Source organism: Scleropages formosus, chromosome 11, assembly GCF_900964775.1.
Source record: "Scleropages formosus chromosome 11, fSclFor1.1, whole genome shotgun sequence".
NCBI classification, from domain to species: domain Eukaryota; kingdom Metazoa; phylum Chordata; class Actinopteri; order Osteoglossiformes; family Osteoglossidae; genus Scleropages; species Scleropages formosus.
Genome location: NC_041816.1, coordinates 12959801 through 12972523, shown reverse-complemented (window position 1 = coordinate 12972523; position 12723 = coordinate 12959801). Strand labels below are relative to the sequence as shown.

The 12723-nt window shown below is 43.3% G+C and overlaps 1 protein-coding gene across 1 annotated transcript in view; it reads right to left on the bottom strand.

Moving 5' to 3' along the window:
- The window catches only part of map1aa (microtubule-associated protein 1Aa), a 56058-nt gene extending 47870 nt beyond the window's left edge, over nucleotides 1-8188 (bottom strand). Inside the window, exons 1-2 of the mRNA XM_018763561.2 lie at nucleotides 7878-8188; nucleotides 1044-1145 (exon numbers count right to left, since the gene is read on the bottom strand). Coding sequence (XP_018619077.1) covers nucleotides 1044-1145; nucleotides 7878-8139 — 364 coding nt within the window. The 5' untranslated portion in view covers nucleotides 8140-8188. The remainder of the gene's footprint in view (nucleotides 1-1043; nucleotides 1146-7877) is intronic.
- Nucleotides 8189-12723: the final 4535 nt, after the last annotated feature.

Genomic DNA, 12723 nt, shown 5'->3' with positions numbered 1-12723 from the left:
ACGCAACTCCATGATGAGTATTGTAATGAGCTGGCCCTCCAAATGGTACCTGAGAACCAAAGCTCCTGATTTAGGGTAAAGTCAAGCAAGCGGAACTGGAAATTCTGCTGTGCTCCCCGTTTGTTTATTTGCATTCAACTCAGGCTCATTTTGCAATGGCTGGAAGATAAAATGAGTCTCACTATGTGTCACGACCACATCCGCACCTCAGCCGGCAGCACCTGGCTTCGATTAAGCATCTGCTGTTAATCGGAGCACTCAACTTTAAAAGACACTCTGCAACCCCTTCCCAGCCACAAAATCTCACTGAGACATCCATCCCCTCTGTGCCTACGATACTCACCACATTCTATGTCCTGTTCCCCTTCGTCCTCGTCTCCCGGTTCTTCATTCCCTGGCTGCTGACCGTTCGCCTCGCCTCCTGACTTCGACTATGGATCTTCGCTCGCACCCTGACTGCCGATCGACTCGCCCGTCGCCCGCCCCCGACAACGAGAACACGTCTGATCTCTTAGTTCTAAACGATGCTGCACTCGGATCCATCCTTCCCCACGTCCCCTTTTCACCATGACACTGTGCCATTATTAACATGATATATTTTCCATTCGTCTTCAAGTGAAAACTTGTAATATCTGAATTAGCTTACATTGACATTGAATCAAACAGCTTAATGTTTGCAAATATATGTATAATTAAACTGTGCAAATCAATCAGTTTGGAAAATAGAATTCCTATTCATAATATTATAAGTAGTTGGACATAAAATTTTGAAAATAGGTTTTTATTGTAAATTTCAGACTATATTTGGCTCTGGATACCGCTTAAATTCACGATTGCACAATATAGTCCTCATGGGCCTTGCCTGCAGATTTTAGAGAATACACTTTAATTAGTTCCTGGTTCTAATACCAGGTGAGATAACATACTGTTGATTTAAGTACTTTTGTACAGCAATTAAATACCACCCTCTAACATCCTCCAGCCCTCAAGGACCAGAATTTTACACCCCTGCATTAATTCTGCTTGATATTGTAGTGTCTCACCTTTGACTTCAGCTGAGAATTGGGCAGAGTGTCGGGTCACAAAGAGCTGCAGCTGCTGGTTCAGGTCACAGGAAGCAAGGCTGATGTCCCACGAGCGAATTCCTTCAAAAAGCGACAATCACACAGTCAGAAAAACGAACGATAGCAGACAGTATTTTAGCTTTTTTTTTCCCAGATAAAAATGTGCTGGGAATTATTTATTTGCATAAAATAAAGTTATGTATCTTGCTGCAGAAAATGGCTAAAATGAATAGAAACTATTCCACCTGAATCTTTATGATTTTTCATGTGCCTGGGTGCCACATTTTCATTTTTTTCCTCTACCCCTCTCCTTTCTGTGCATCATCCTTTCTTTATTGAAGTTTATCTAATAAAACAGGATCCTCTGCTTTTTCTGGATAATGTTTATCCATGGAAAGAAATGGATTAACATTCTTGGAGTGATGCTGAATGAAACAAATAACATCATTTTTCCATAGAGACATACAGCATTTACTCTTTTACTCAAATATACTGGAACAAAGAAACACACCATGTACGAACACGTATGGAAATACACAAACACAGAAGCTTGAAAGCTCAAAGTGGAAAATTCAGCAGTTATCCAAACTTGAAGATACAGTATGGTTCCAAGGTCTTAGTTGTTTCGCGAAAATATTTGTTTTTGACGGTTATTTAACATCTTCTGCATTAGTGTCAATGGAAAAGGGCATATTTTAGACTTCCAAGCATTGTAAAAACACACACAGTCTGAAACCGCTTGTCCAAAGTGGGGTTGCGGTGAACCGGAGCCTAACCTGGCAACACAGGGCACAAGGCTGGGGGGGGGGGAGGGGACACACCCAGGACGGGACGCCAGTCCGTCACAAGGCACCCCAAGCAGGGCTCGAACCCCAGACCCGCCAGAGACCTGGACCTAGCCAAGCCCGCCGCGACCCTGCTCGGGACAAGTGGTTCTTGACGATGGATGGTTACTGAGCTTCGTAGGAAATTTATTGGTTAAGAGTGCCACGCCCACACCAGCGGAGCAACGAGGCACACCTGGGGCTCGGCCAGGACAGAGGCATAAAAGGCTGCAGCAGAGCTAAGGCTGACGTGGAACCTGGTTTACCTTGCACTAACCAACCCAGTGGCTCAGCCTTCTTGGTTTCCCTGCTCCTTGTTTCCCGACCTCCTCCTGACCCGATTTTGACTCCCCGTGTTTTGGACCTATCGCCCGTTACTCGACCACGCCTTTCGGATTTCCCGTGGAAAGACGAACACACCTCGAAGACCCACGCCTGTTAGTGAAAACGCTTCTCGGATCCTCCGAAATAAGTCGGTTCACCTGCACTTGGGTCCGTCTACTCATTTCCGGAACGGAACACGGCAAAGAGCATATTTATGGAATCATTCTCGCTTTACAGATTTTTTCCCCCAAGTGCCTAACCCTTTTGAACAGTACTGCACATGAGTAGCCTCCTACTGATTGCTGCAGTGGAGCCTCTGACATCTCTGCAGTGGCACACAAAATGTGTGCTGTGGCTGGCTGTTGGATAACCATTCATCTCGGTGAACTATATATACTGAGGCTCTGTGACCAACCAGGTCAGTGAGCCTATTTACTCAGTTTTACCTTGCCCTGGATGCTTTGCACTTTATATCCTGATTAACCACCACGTAGGAAACCATTTTAAACTTAAATAGTAACATCTGTAGCTATAAGCTGTTGATGTTTACGTTGCATTTATTTATTTTGCTGATACTTTTAAAAAAAACATATAATGTTACGTTACTTAGAATTATTTGCCCGTTTATACAACTGGGTAAGTTTTACTGTGTCAATTCAGGGTACATACCGTGATCAGTGGTACTACTGCTGGAAGTGGGATTGAAAATTGGGTCCTTTGAGCTGAAAGCAGCAGCACTAACCACTACACTATTTGTTCGAAGATTAGGGTTCCTAATTTTGCCAGAAGAAACAGTCTTAAGACACATTCCCCTCCTGCAACATTGCTGAGCATCTCATGGTTCCTACAGCCACTCTGGTGCTGGAAAAGACCAAGGCACCGTTCTCACCACACACATGCAACTGCTGACATCTTATAATATCAGACCAACAGCACATGTGCAATAAAAACAACATATGACGGAAATTATAGCCCACATAAAATCATGGATGGCACTCTTTTTCAGCTGCCTCGGTGTGTGCACCCTTGTTTCATGCCTGAGAAGCTGCTAACCTCACACTTATCGCATCGCACTTTATTTCTGATACACTTCATGAATTCTTACGTATGACACAGGCCTAACCTAATTTTCCATGGACAGATCTATCTATCTATCTATCTATCTATCTATCTATCTATCTATCTATCTATCTATCTATCTCTGTGTAATAGACTATTACACATGGGGGTCCATTTTCTTATTCAAGACATAAGACTTAGTCCAAGATATTATGTTGCTACTTATCACTGAATACGTTTCTCTATCAGCAGTGAATACAAAGCTGAAAAGACTACCTCGATCTCCTGTACTTCAACTGATTCAACAGGAGAAGCATCTACTCTGTCTGTCTGGCCCTGATAAGGTATGATTCCGAAGGTAAATCTCAAATTATTTAGAAATATCTTTGAGAATCCATCAGCTTTGGTATAGATAATCAAGTTGATGAGGCGTCCCAGTCTGGATTACTCTGTGTGCAACAGATATCTTACCAGTCTTCCCAAAGCCTATTATAACTGAAGAGGAATACCTACAGCAACGCAGAACACTACTGCTGAGATCTCTGCAAGGAGACTGTCGGCTTTGCTCCATACCACTTTCCGAGCCAAAAAAAACCTTAGTTCATGCGCAGAATGTCCAACTCAATGACTTCACGTGTCAGTGGCATTGGGAAGCTTATTCATTTATTCAGATAACAGGTCTCATTTTGGAGGGTAACATAATAATACTATGGATGCAATCAAAAAGTGCCAACTTTTGAAATTAACTTGTCAAAACAGATGATAAAACACAGTGGAAATTTTATTAAATCAAGGTCTAGCTCGGGCGACACGGACAGCACTGAGAACAACGGCTTTAGAATTGCTTTGAGTGCTCTGCTGCTAGTAATGCTACACTTCATCAGGAATAGCCTTCTCTTTTAGAGAGTCATTCTCTCAGACCCCCGAAGAACACTGCAGTGTCACTGCCACATGGTTCCCTGCCAATAGCCAGAATCTGAATTTTTTGCCACTGCCGTCACTCTTGTCTTAAACTGCTAAATGGTAAATTGTTGAGTTCCCTATGCTGGAAACCTGGGTTTGAACACTGCTGTGTCACTCTAGTTTTCTGTGATGCAGGGAACTAAAGAGCCAACACCGGCTTGTGTTTCCTTCTGTGGGTGTGAGGGCCGGGGTTCTCTCGGCCAGTCAGCGATTGCTAGTCGTGGCCAGGTACCTAGGTTGTTGGTTGGTGAAATGGCATGAATAGCTCTCGCCTAAGAATGTTAGGGTACTTGATGCAGGTTTCATCCCATGGCATTATAAAGAAACAGGTGGCTCACAGCGTGCACATCAGAAGAAGGCACGTGTTTGTGCTCACCACCCCCCGTCCCCCAGATTGGTTTGGCTATCACTGTTAAAAGTGCAGAATTAACAATTTTCTAACTGGCCACTACTAAAATAAAAAAAAAAGTGGTAAAATGAAAGAACTAATTAACTTCTCACAACAGATTACATCTAATCTAAAATATAGTTTATTGGATGAATAGCTGCTCAGTTCAGTGGCTTGATCCTGGCACAAATATGGTGGATGTTAAACGGCCTGTTTGTTTTATGATGAAGGAATCCATTATTGTGGCAAGAGTCCTTGGGGAACTGACCATGCAGTAAATCTGCTTGGCGCCTGCCGGGCGTGCAGTGCCAGCCTCCCTGAGTATCCGGTGAGGGGCTGAATGTGCCACTGAGACAGGGTGGCAATTCAGCAGCGCTGTTCTTCGATCAGGGAGGGGCTCAGCCACCACTGGACTGCTGACAGTGCATTTCAAAGCCCACAGACGGTGCAGCCCTATGTCCTTGTCCATGTCGGACAGCAAAATGCAGAACTATGTTTTCGTACAGAGAAAAGATTGCAAAGTATGTATGGAAGTATCCCACAGTAACAGTAGTAAAAGTCACCCGTGTGTATATCTCCATCATTCTCAATGACTTCCGGTCTTTCAGCTCTGTACCGATCTATTGTTGCTACAACATTACTATAAGAAATTGTCGTTCTTTTGTTGGAGCAGAGACAAAGCAGAAATTTTTTGTTTAAATTTCTCCCATTTGAAAAACTGACATTTGATTTACAATTCTAAGGAATTCTAGAATTTGGGGGGAGGGGGTGCGGTGGTACAGCTGGTTTGGCCTGTGCCTGCTCTCTGGTGGGTCTGGGGTTCAAGTCCTGCTTGGGGTGCTCTGCAATGGACTGGCATCCTATCCTGGGTGTGTCACCTGCACCATGCATTGCCAGGTTAGGCTCCAGCTCGCCACAACCCCACTTGGGAAAAGCGATTTCAGTCAGTGTGTGTGTAGAATGTCTGAGCACCCTTCTGGATGTTATGAGAAAGTGCCACATGATCATACCTGTGATTTTAGACCCTGAGCCCTCGCAGTTTGCACGTGGATATATTTGCAATTTCTCGGTGCACAATCTCTACCTGTACACTGTTGTGACCCTGTACTATTTATAAAACAAATTTAAAAAAGAAAGAGAAAGAAAAAAGAAAAAAATGGAAACTCGAGACAAAATGCAAATGAGATGTATGATTTGTCAATCTTATCAAAGCATGCACACGCTTCTCGAAATAGCAAGGCCTGTATCCCGCCTCCCATGTGTTAATAGGATCACAAAAGATTCCTGCTGAAGATGATACTGAAAAGGTTTACCAGAAATTTCTGGTTCAAAGCATAGAAGGAAGCAATAGTTAATAGTTTAATGTGCTACAATGATCAGTCTTTAAAGCAGTATGCTGCTCCAAACATATGCACGTTATTACTGAAAAAGTTATCCAAGTAATGAAACATCTGTAATTAATAAGTAGCTATGTTATTTGCTGCGGTGATGCAGCGGGTTTGGCCGGGGCCTGCTCTCTGGTGGGTCTGGGGTTTTAGCCCTGCTTGGGGTGCCTTGCGACGGACTGGTGTGTCCTCTCCCTCTCCAGCTTTGCGCCCCGTGTTGCCAGCTTAGGCTCCGGATCACCACGACCCTGTTTGGGACAAGCGGTTCAGACAATGTGTGTGTGTGCGTGTGTGTGTGTGTGAGCTTGGACCAGTTACTTGTTACTACTTTGCTGACAAATACTTTGAAATAGAAAACATTTTTCGGGGTGGCACAGCAAGTAGTGCTGCTGTTGCGCAGCACCTGGGTGGTGTGAGAGGACACAGGTTTGATTCCCTGCACTGTCTGTGTGGATTTCCTCCAGGTGCTCTGGTTTCCTCCCATAGTCCAAAGACATGCTGTTGAGGTTCTCCATAGTGTGTGAGTGACAGATACGAGAGTGTGTTTCACTGATGTATGGATGAGCGACCGACCGATTGTAAGTAGTGTACCTAGCAGTGTAAATCACTTTGGTGAATAAAGTGTGTGGGCTGATAACACTACATACTAGAGCAAACTGGAAGTCATGTTGAAGAAAAGTGTCTCCTAAACAAATATGTAAATAAATTTTTTACAAAACACTTTTTCCTACATGCAAGACTATGGCATATTTGTCTATTTGAAAAAGCTAAGCAAAGGTAGCACTTTCCTAATACATGTTGTAATCACGTAAAATAATTCAGGTTCTCAGAATCTAAAATATAAACCTTGCAGTTATCTGCGACTGCATAAATGTACACAATTTACTTTGCTAGTTTAGAATACTGCTTGTAAACAAGCAGAGGTGGCGGCACAAATACAGGTAGCGCAGATTTGCGATGCCTTTTAAAGGCACGACACAGCTTGCACGAAACAGCAGTGTGTAAACAACAGCACGGCAGCTTCTTCCTCCGCATCTCATTAGAGGCGCGAGCCCGGCGCGAGCCCGGCGCTGTTTACCGAGGAGGCGCATGCGCGTTTCCACGCTCATCCCTCCTTACTCATATCCACGTCGCGCCACTGCGCCACGGCTTGTTTATGCTTGTTCGTGGACGGCTTCAACGCATGGCGCAGTGTGTCTGTGTGTGTGTTTGTGTGCGTGTGCGCGCGCTCGCGTGGAAGTGGCGCCGCAGCACGCATTTCACCAAGCGTGGGAGCTATTGCTGCTTTACCGCATTGGGAGAGCGTATCTTAAGTAACGTTCGTACAGTGAAGATCAGCTACAACGACACACAGTTTTACTAATCATGAGTCGCCATCGACTAACAACACAGCAGCAACAACAACAATAATAATTTATGACCGCACGTGACTTGCTGTAATATATTGCTATGTTGATTTAGCTAAAGTATTTTCCCACAAATCTACCACTTATTGTTATTTGCGTCGATCACTGGTGTCACGTGACCTATCAGTAACGACGCGCAAAGTTGCGTTGATACGTTTGTGTAACGTTCACTATGCTTTCGGGTTTTTTTTTCCCACACTCAGCTGCATTTGTAAACACGATGACAACGACATGTGTACATGCTCAGCCTACGTAGTACGTGATTTCTTTTTTTTTTTACAGTGGTATCGATGCCTTTTTCAGGGTTGGCCATGCTCGAATTAGTTGCTGTTTCGCAGCTGTCCTCTGCTATCGCTGTCACTCACTGCTGTCACAGGACCCGTGTCCAGCGCGGCCGCATGGCCGGACGCAGTGTAAGGCGGACATGCAGAGCGCCGGGGGCTCCATGCGCCACACTCTCTCACCCTGCTCAATGTGCTCTCTGACAGCTTGCAGCTGGTGCTCTGTCGCCACCTCCCCGATCACGATGAGCATGTAAAAACTCCTGTGGCAGAACGGCGATCCGTCGCGCAACTGCTCTCCGAGGTGCTGAAGCTCCCTGCGCCGCTCCTGGGGCTCCAGTTCGCCGTCGATCTCGTCCTCCTCCAGCACGGCGAGCGCATCTCCGGATGGGATCTCCATGGCAACACCCCCGCGAGCCGACGCCGGGGCCTCTTCTATCTCCATGACAACTTCTGCCACGAGCGGTGTGCGCCTGGGAGTGGCGCGTTGCTCAAGTTTCGAGTCGTGCGGCCTTTTTGTGATTGGCCATGGAGCCCGGGAGCTGATTGACGTGGCTGTCCGCCAATGGGCGTCGGCCGGGGGCGGGCTTTCACGGCGGCGAGTGCAGGAGTCCACGAATGAGGCGTTTCCTTCTACTTGGGTGGAATACCGTTGGTTCCCGCTGTACGACAATAACGTGGACCGAGACGAGCGTCGCACGGTGGAGCGACGTGTAGCAGGTAGCCGCGCAATAACAGTGCTCACATGAACATTTCGAAGTGCAGGGGTAGTGCGTGAAGATCATGTGTACTGCTATTCCCGATACAGAGGAATAAAAAAACAATCAAAACGGCAAAAGAAATGACGGGAACAGCAGAGATAAACTTCATTTCACATCGATTGCTTCCACCAAACACGGTAACACCTGCATTCATCTCACATGGCCGTTAATTAATAATTAACAGTAGTGGGGGGGTAACAACCTATTAGGGATTGAGGAGAAAATCCTTTAGCAGTAATGGAACTGAACACAAATATTAAGGGGACACACTAGGTTTGCCAGAAAATTAGGGAGCACCCCCCTCCCCTCCCTTGTAAATAATGTCAGCCTGAAAAAAGATGAATTCAAGGTCAAAAGTGAAATTTTGATTATAAAACATGTTGAACGCCTCTAAGGTTGCTCTGGCAGTTCTGAACAGAGTTGGTAAAAATAGCTGCAGACAGTAAGATAATACACAGAGTGCATAAAAATGTCAGCAGCCGCTCTCTGCCTTTGCTCCAGCAGGAGCCAAATGACTGGGGGTGGGCGGCTTCGTAAGCAGAATATCCCAACGCTGTGCGTGACAGTGCCCCACCTCGACAGACAAGGCCAGCCCTCCTAAAATCTGCGCAGCCATCAGGGAAGGTGTCACTGTGTGCTCTTGCCAGGGCCAAAAACTGGAGCCTAGTTCCTCTTATGCAGCTTGTAATCAGAATTAGCGTCAGCATTATCTTTTGTCTGCTTATTATTTTTCATGTCTGACAGAATTGTTGTGTTATGCTGCCATTTCTGATTTAACTGACAGAGGTGCTGAAGTAACCTTCTTGGTGTTTTTTTAATATCAGTCTGTTTTCTATTTATATCAATGTGGCAAAAAGAGTGCTGCTTTACACTTCAAAAATCATCAGTTTTGACAACAAAAATTATTTTTAGGAAACACACGAGCTGAGGTTGTTCTATTTCTGTTTTGTCTGCTTTGTCTGAAAAATCTATTACAGTTATGATTAGGGCACAAGAAGATTTCAGTCTCGTACTCTTGTTTTACCCAGCAGAACACAGAAAATCATGATCTCATGAGTTGTCGAATAAACAGTGGTGAAAATACACTATGCTTCACTTGTAATTTTTTACATGATATATACGTAGGTATGCTAATACTATATTCTGAAGGTCAAGACAAAAATACTGATGACTGAAAGTGGAAAATAAATAGATAATTATTACTGTGTTTCAAAATTTTGAGGAGAGTATGAGCTTTAGTATCTGATGCCTACATAAAGTCCCCAGAGATTGTCACTGCACTGCAGCAGACAGCAAAACCTGGGCAATTATCCAGGAGAGGAAGAAAAGGAGAGAAAAAGGGGGAGAGACAGACAAAAAGTAAGGGAGAACAAAGAGTCAAATTGTTTTTACATGATGCGAGATTGCACTGAGTATATAAGAACCGTGGAAATGCATATTACTAAAGGTAATATACTACATGAGGAATATCCCAAACCTTCTTTATCATGGGGAGAAAACAGAATGTGATCTGTTGCATAATATGTTGAGCTTACACTGGGGCAAACAGGCTATGAATACAAAGCTGTGTGAATTTAGCAAAAATCAGAGCCTGCTCATACTCAAGTATAAAAAAATATAAAGAATGTTTCTCTGAAGGGGGTGGGTGCAGTGGTGCAGTGGGTTGGACCACAGTCCTGCTCTCCGGTGGGTCTGGGGTTCGAGTCCCGCTTGGGGTGCCTTGCGACGGGCTGGCGTCCTGTCCTGGGTGTGTCTCCGGCCCCACGCCCTGTGTTGCCGGGTAGGCTCCGGTTCCCCGCAACCCCGTATGGGACAAGCAGTTCTGAAAATGTGTGTGTGTGTGTGTGTTTCACTGAATCTGCATCTTCTTTGAACTTATTGTAAAATATGTACCGATGTACAGAGAACCAGAAGCAAACATTATAGCAATAGTTTTTAAAAAACATTCATGTTATATATGACATACTATATCTATATATACACACACATTTATTAATTTAGCTGATGCTTTTCTCCAAAGCAACTTACAATGCTTAGGTCACAGTATTACATGCTTACAATTATTTACCCATTTATTATTATTACATGCTTATAATCATTTACCCATTTATTCTTATTACATGCTTACAATTATTTACCCATTTATACAGCTGGGCAATTTTCCTGGAGCAATTTAGGGTAAGTACCTTGCTCAAGGGTACTGTAACCAGAGGTGGAGATCAAACCTGTGACCTTTGGGTCTAAGGTCAGTAGCTCCAACCATTACACTACCAGCTGTCCCCTATATATGCTGTATATGTACTGTATAGTATATGTAGTATTGTGATAAAGGTACGGTGCATGATTATTGCGCAAGCAGAAACACAGGTTTACGAAAACCTTACAAGGAAAAGTGCAGTAGGTGGAACAATGCATACAAAACCCTTAATCGCACTGAGTGACAGACGTGCTGTGATTTCTCAGCCCCACCTCAGAGGACTCCTGCGGTTTCATTGGCTGCCTGTGGCTGCGATGCAGCTGTGCTTGCACTTCACTGCAGCGCTGCAATTGATCATATTGAACCCTCCTCCTTCACATATCTGCTGTGCTTCTCGCTGCCATTGAGCTCTCTGTGACTCAGCACTCAAACACTCCATCCAGCTGCGTTCTATTCACGAGACCATCTACCGCCCCCTGCTGGAAAAGTATGACAATTTCTATCCTCCGATTAATGCTCAGGCATAACATACATTGACGGATCTTCACAGCTATAGAACTAAAAAAACTGCCCAACCCTTGGAAAATGCTGCACTGTACAATATTATGACTGTAAATAAAGTTCTTCTTTTCAAATTAACACTCTTAGAAAGATTACCAGTTTATCTTGTACTGAGACCAAATACACAACTTTTAACTTCATACACTTTCCAAATAGAAAAGTGTACTCTTTCTTCTTCTCACTTATCCACTGCCTGGTATAGCTCCTATCTTTAAGATGTCTTCATTCCAGCCATGGCAAAAATATCACCTCCTTATCATGTAAAGTTGCCTTACTTGTCCGTAGCTTGTTAAAGTTGTCAAGTTATTGTCTGCTGCCTATTTCACAGATGAATCCTGATTTAATCAGTAATTCAAAGCAGAACCAGGACAACAGTAGTGCCTGTGTTATACAATTGCTGACCTTGGCCTTTTAGAAGGTATGTAGAAGCAGAAACAATTGCTGTACAAGATAGTCATGTGTAGCAGAATTTTATCTTACTCAAAGAATTACACTTGAGATCATTACTATTACTGTGATCCTGGGAGGAAAGTTTTTAGGAATGACATTCCAGCTGGTTTAATACATTGATTCAAATTTTAAACAGAACAAGTGACTTTGTTTCTGATTCATAAACCTCTGTTTTCAGTGTCACAGTTAATATAAAGATTTCCTTTTGTGTTATTAGGGTTATCGTTACCATATGTGGTTCAGCATTTTTTGATCCTGGAAAATTAGCCCTCACAACAGTGTTTGCTAATAAAAACGAAAATTATGTTTCAGTTCAAAACAGAATTGCTTTTAAAGATGTTCTAAAAACCTAAAATAATCCCATATACAACTGAATAAAGTTTATGAGTTTCACCCACAAATGTGGTATAGCGCTACAGAAGGTGGAAAGTATGTAATTATCTAGATCTATATATTATTTGAAGATTGCACATGACAAAAGTTTTAGTTCACCAAAGGTTCAAATGCATTTAAAGGAATGTACAAATTTTGTCTAATCAAATCTGCAGTTTACTCTTTCCAAAGAATGGATATTTATTACTTTGCATATAGTACATCTTTATGTTGCGTTAGACATGCATTGATTGAGTATTCCAGTCAAAACAAACTTTAAAAGAAGTTTGCGAGGTGAAAACAACCCATGAATACATAATCCCTAAAAATGCTTTGGCTGCAAAACAAAGGATGCTTGTGTCACCATAGCAACATGGGAGATTATATCAAATGATCATATCTGTCAGTTTTTTTTGCATGGTGATTAGGTTATCTGATATGCTCATAAATTGTGCTGCATAAACTAAATAATGTTTTATTTCCAGAATGAAGCAGCATGTAAACAAGTCACCCTGTTATTGAAGTAATGCTATTTAACATTGTAAAGTTAGTTATGAAACAGGAACAGTGGGCCCAGATGTTTCTGTTTTCTCATCAGAATGATGCATATATACAGTATGAATGCAGACTTCCTCTATATTCCTCTCTGTATGGTTCCTATGAATTTAACCTTGGTTTTGAATGGTCT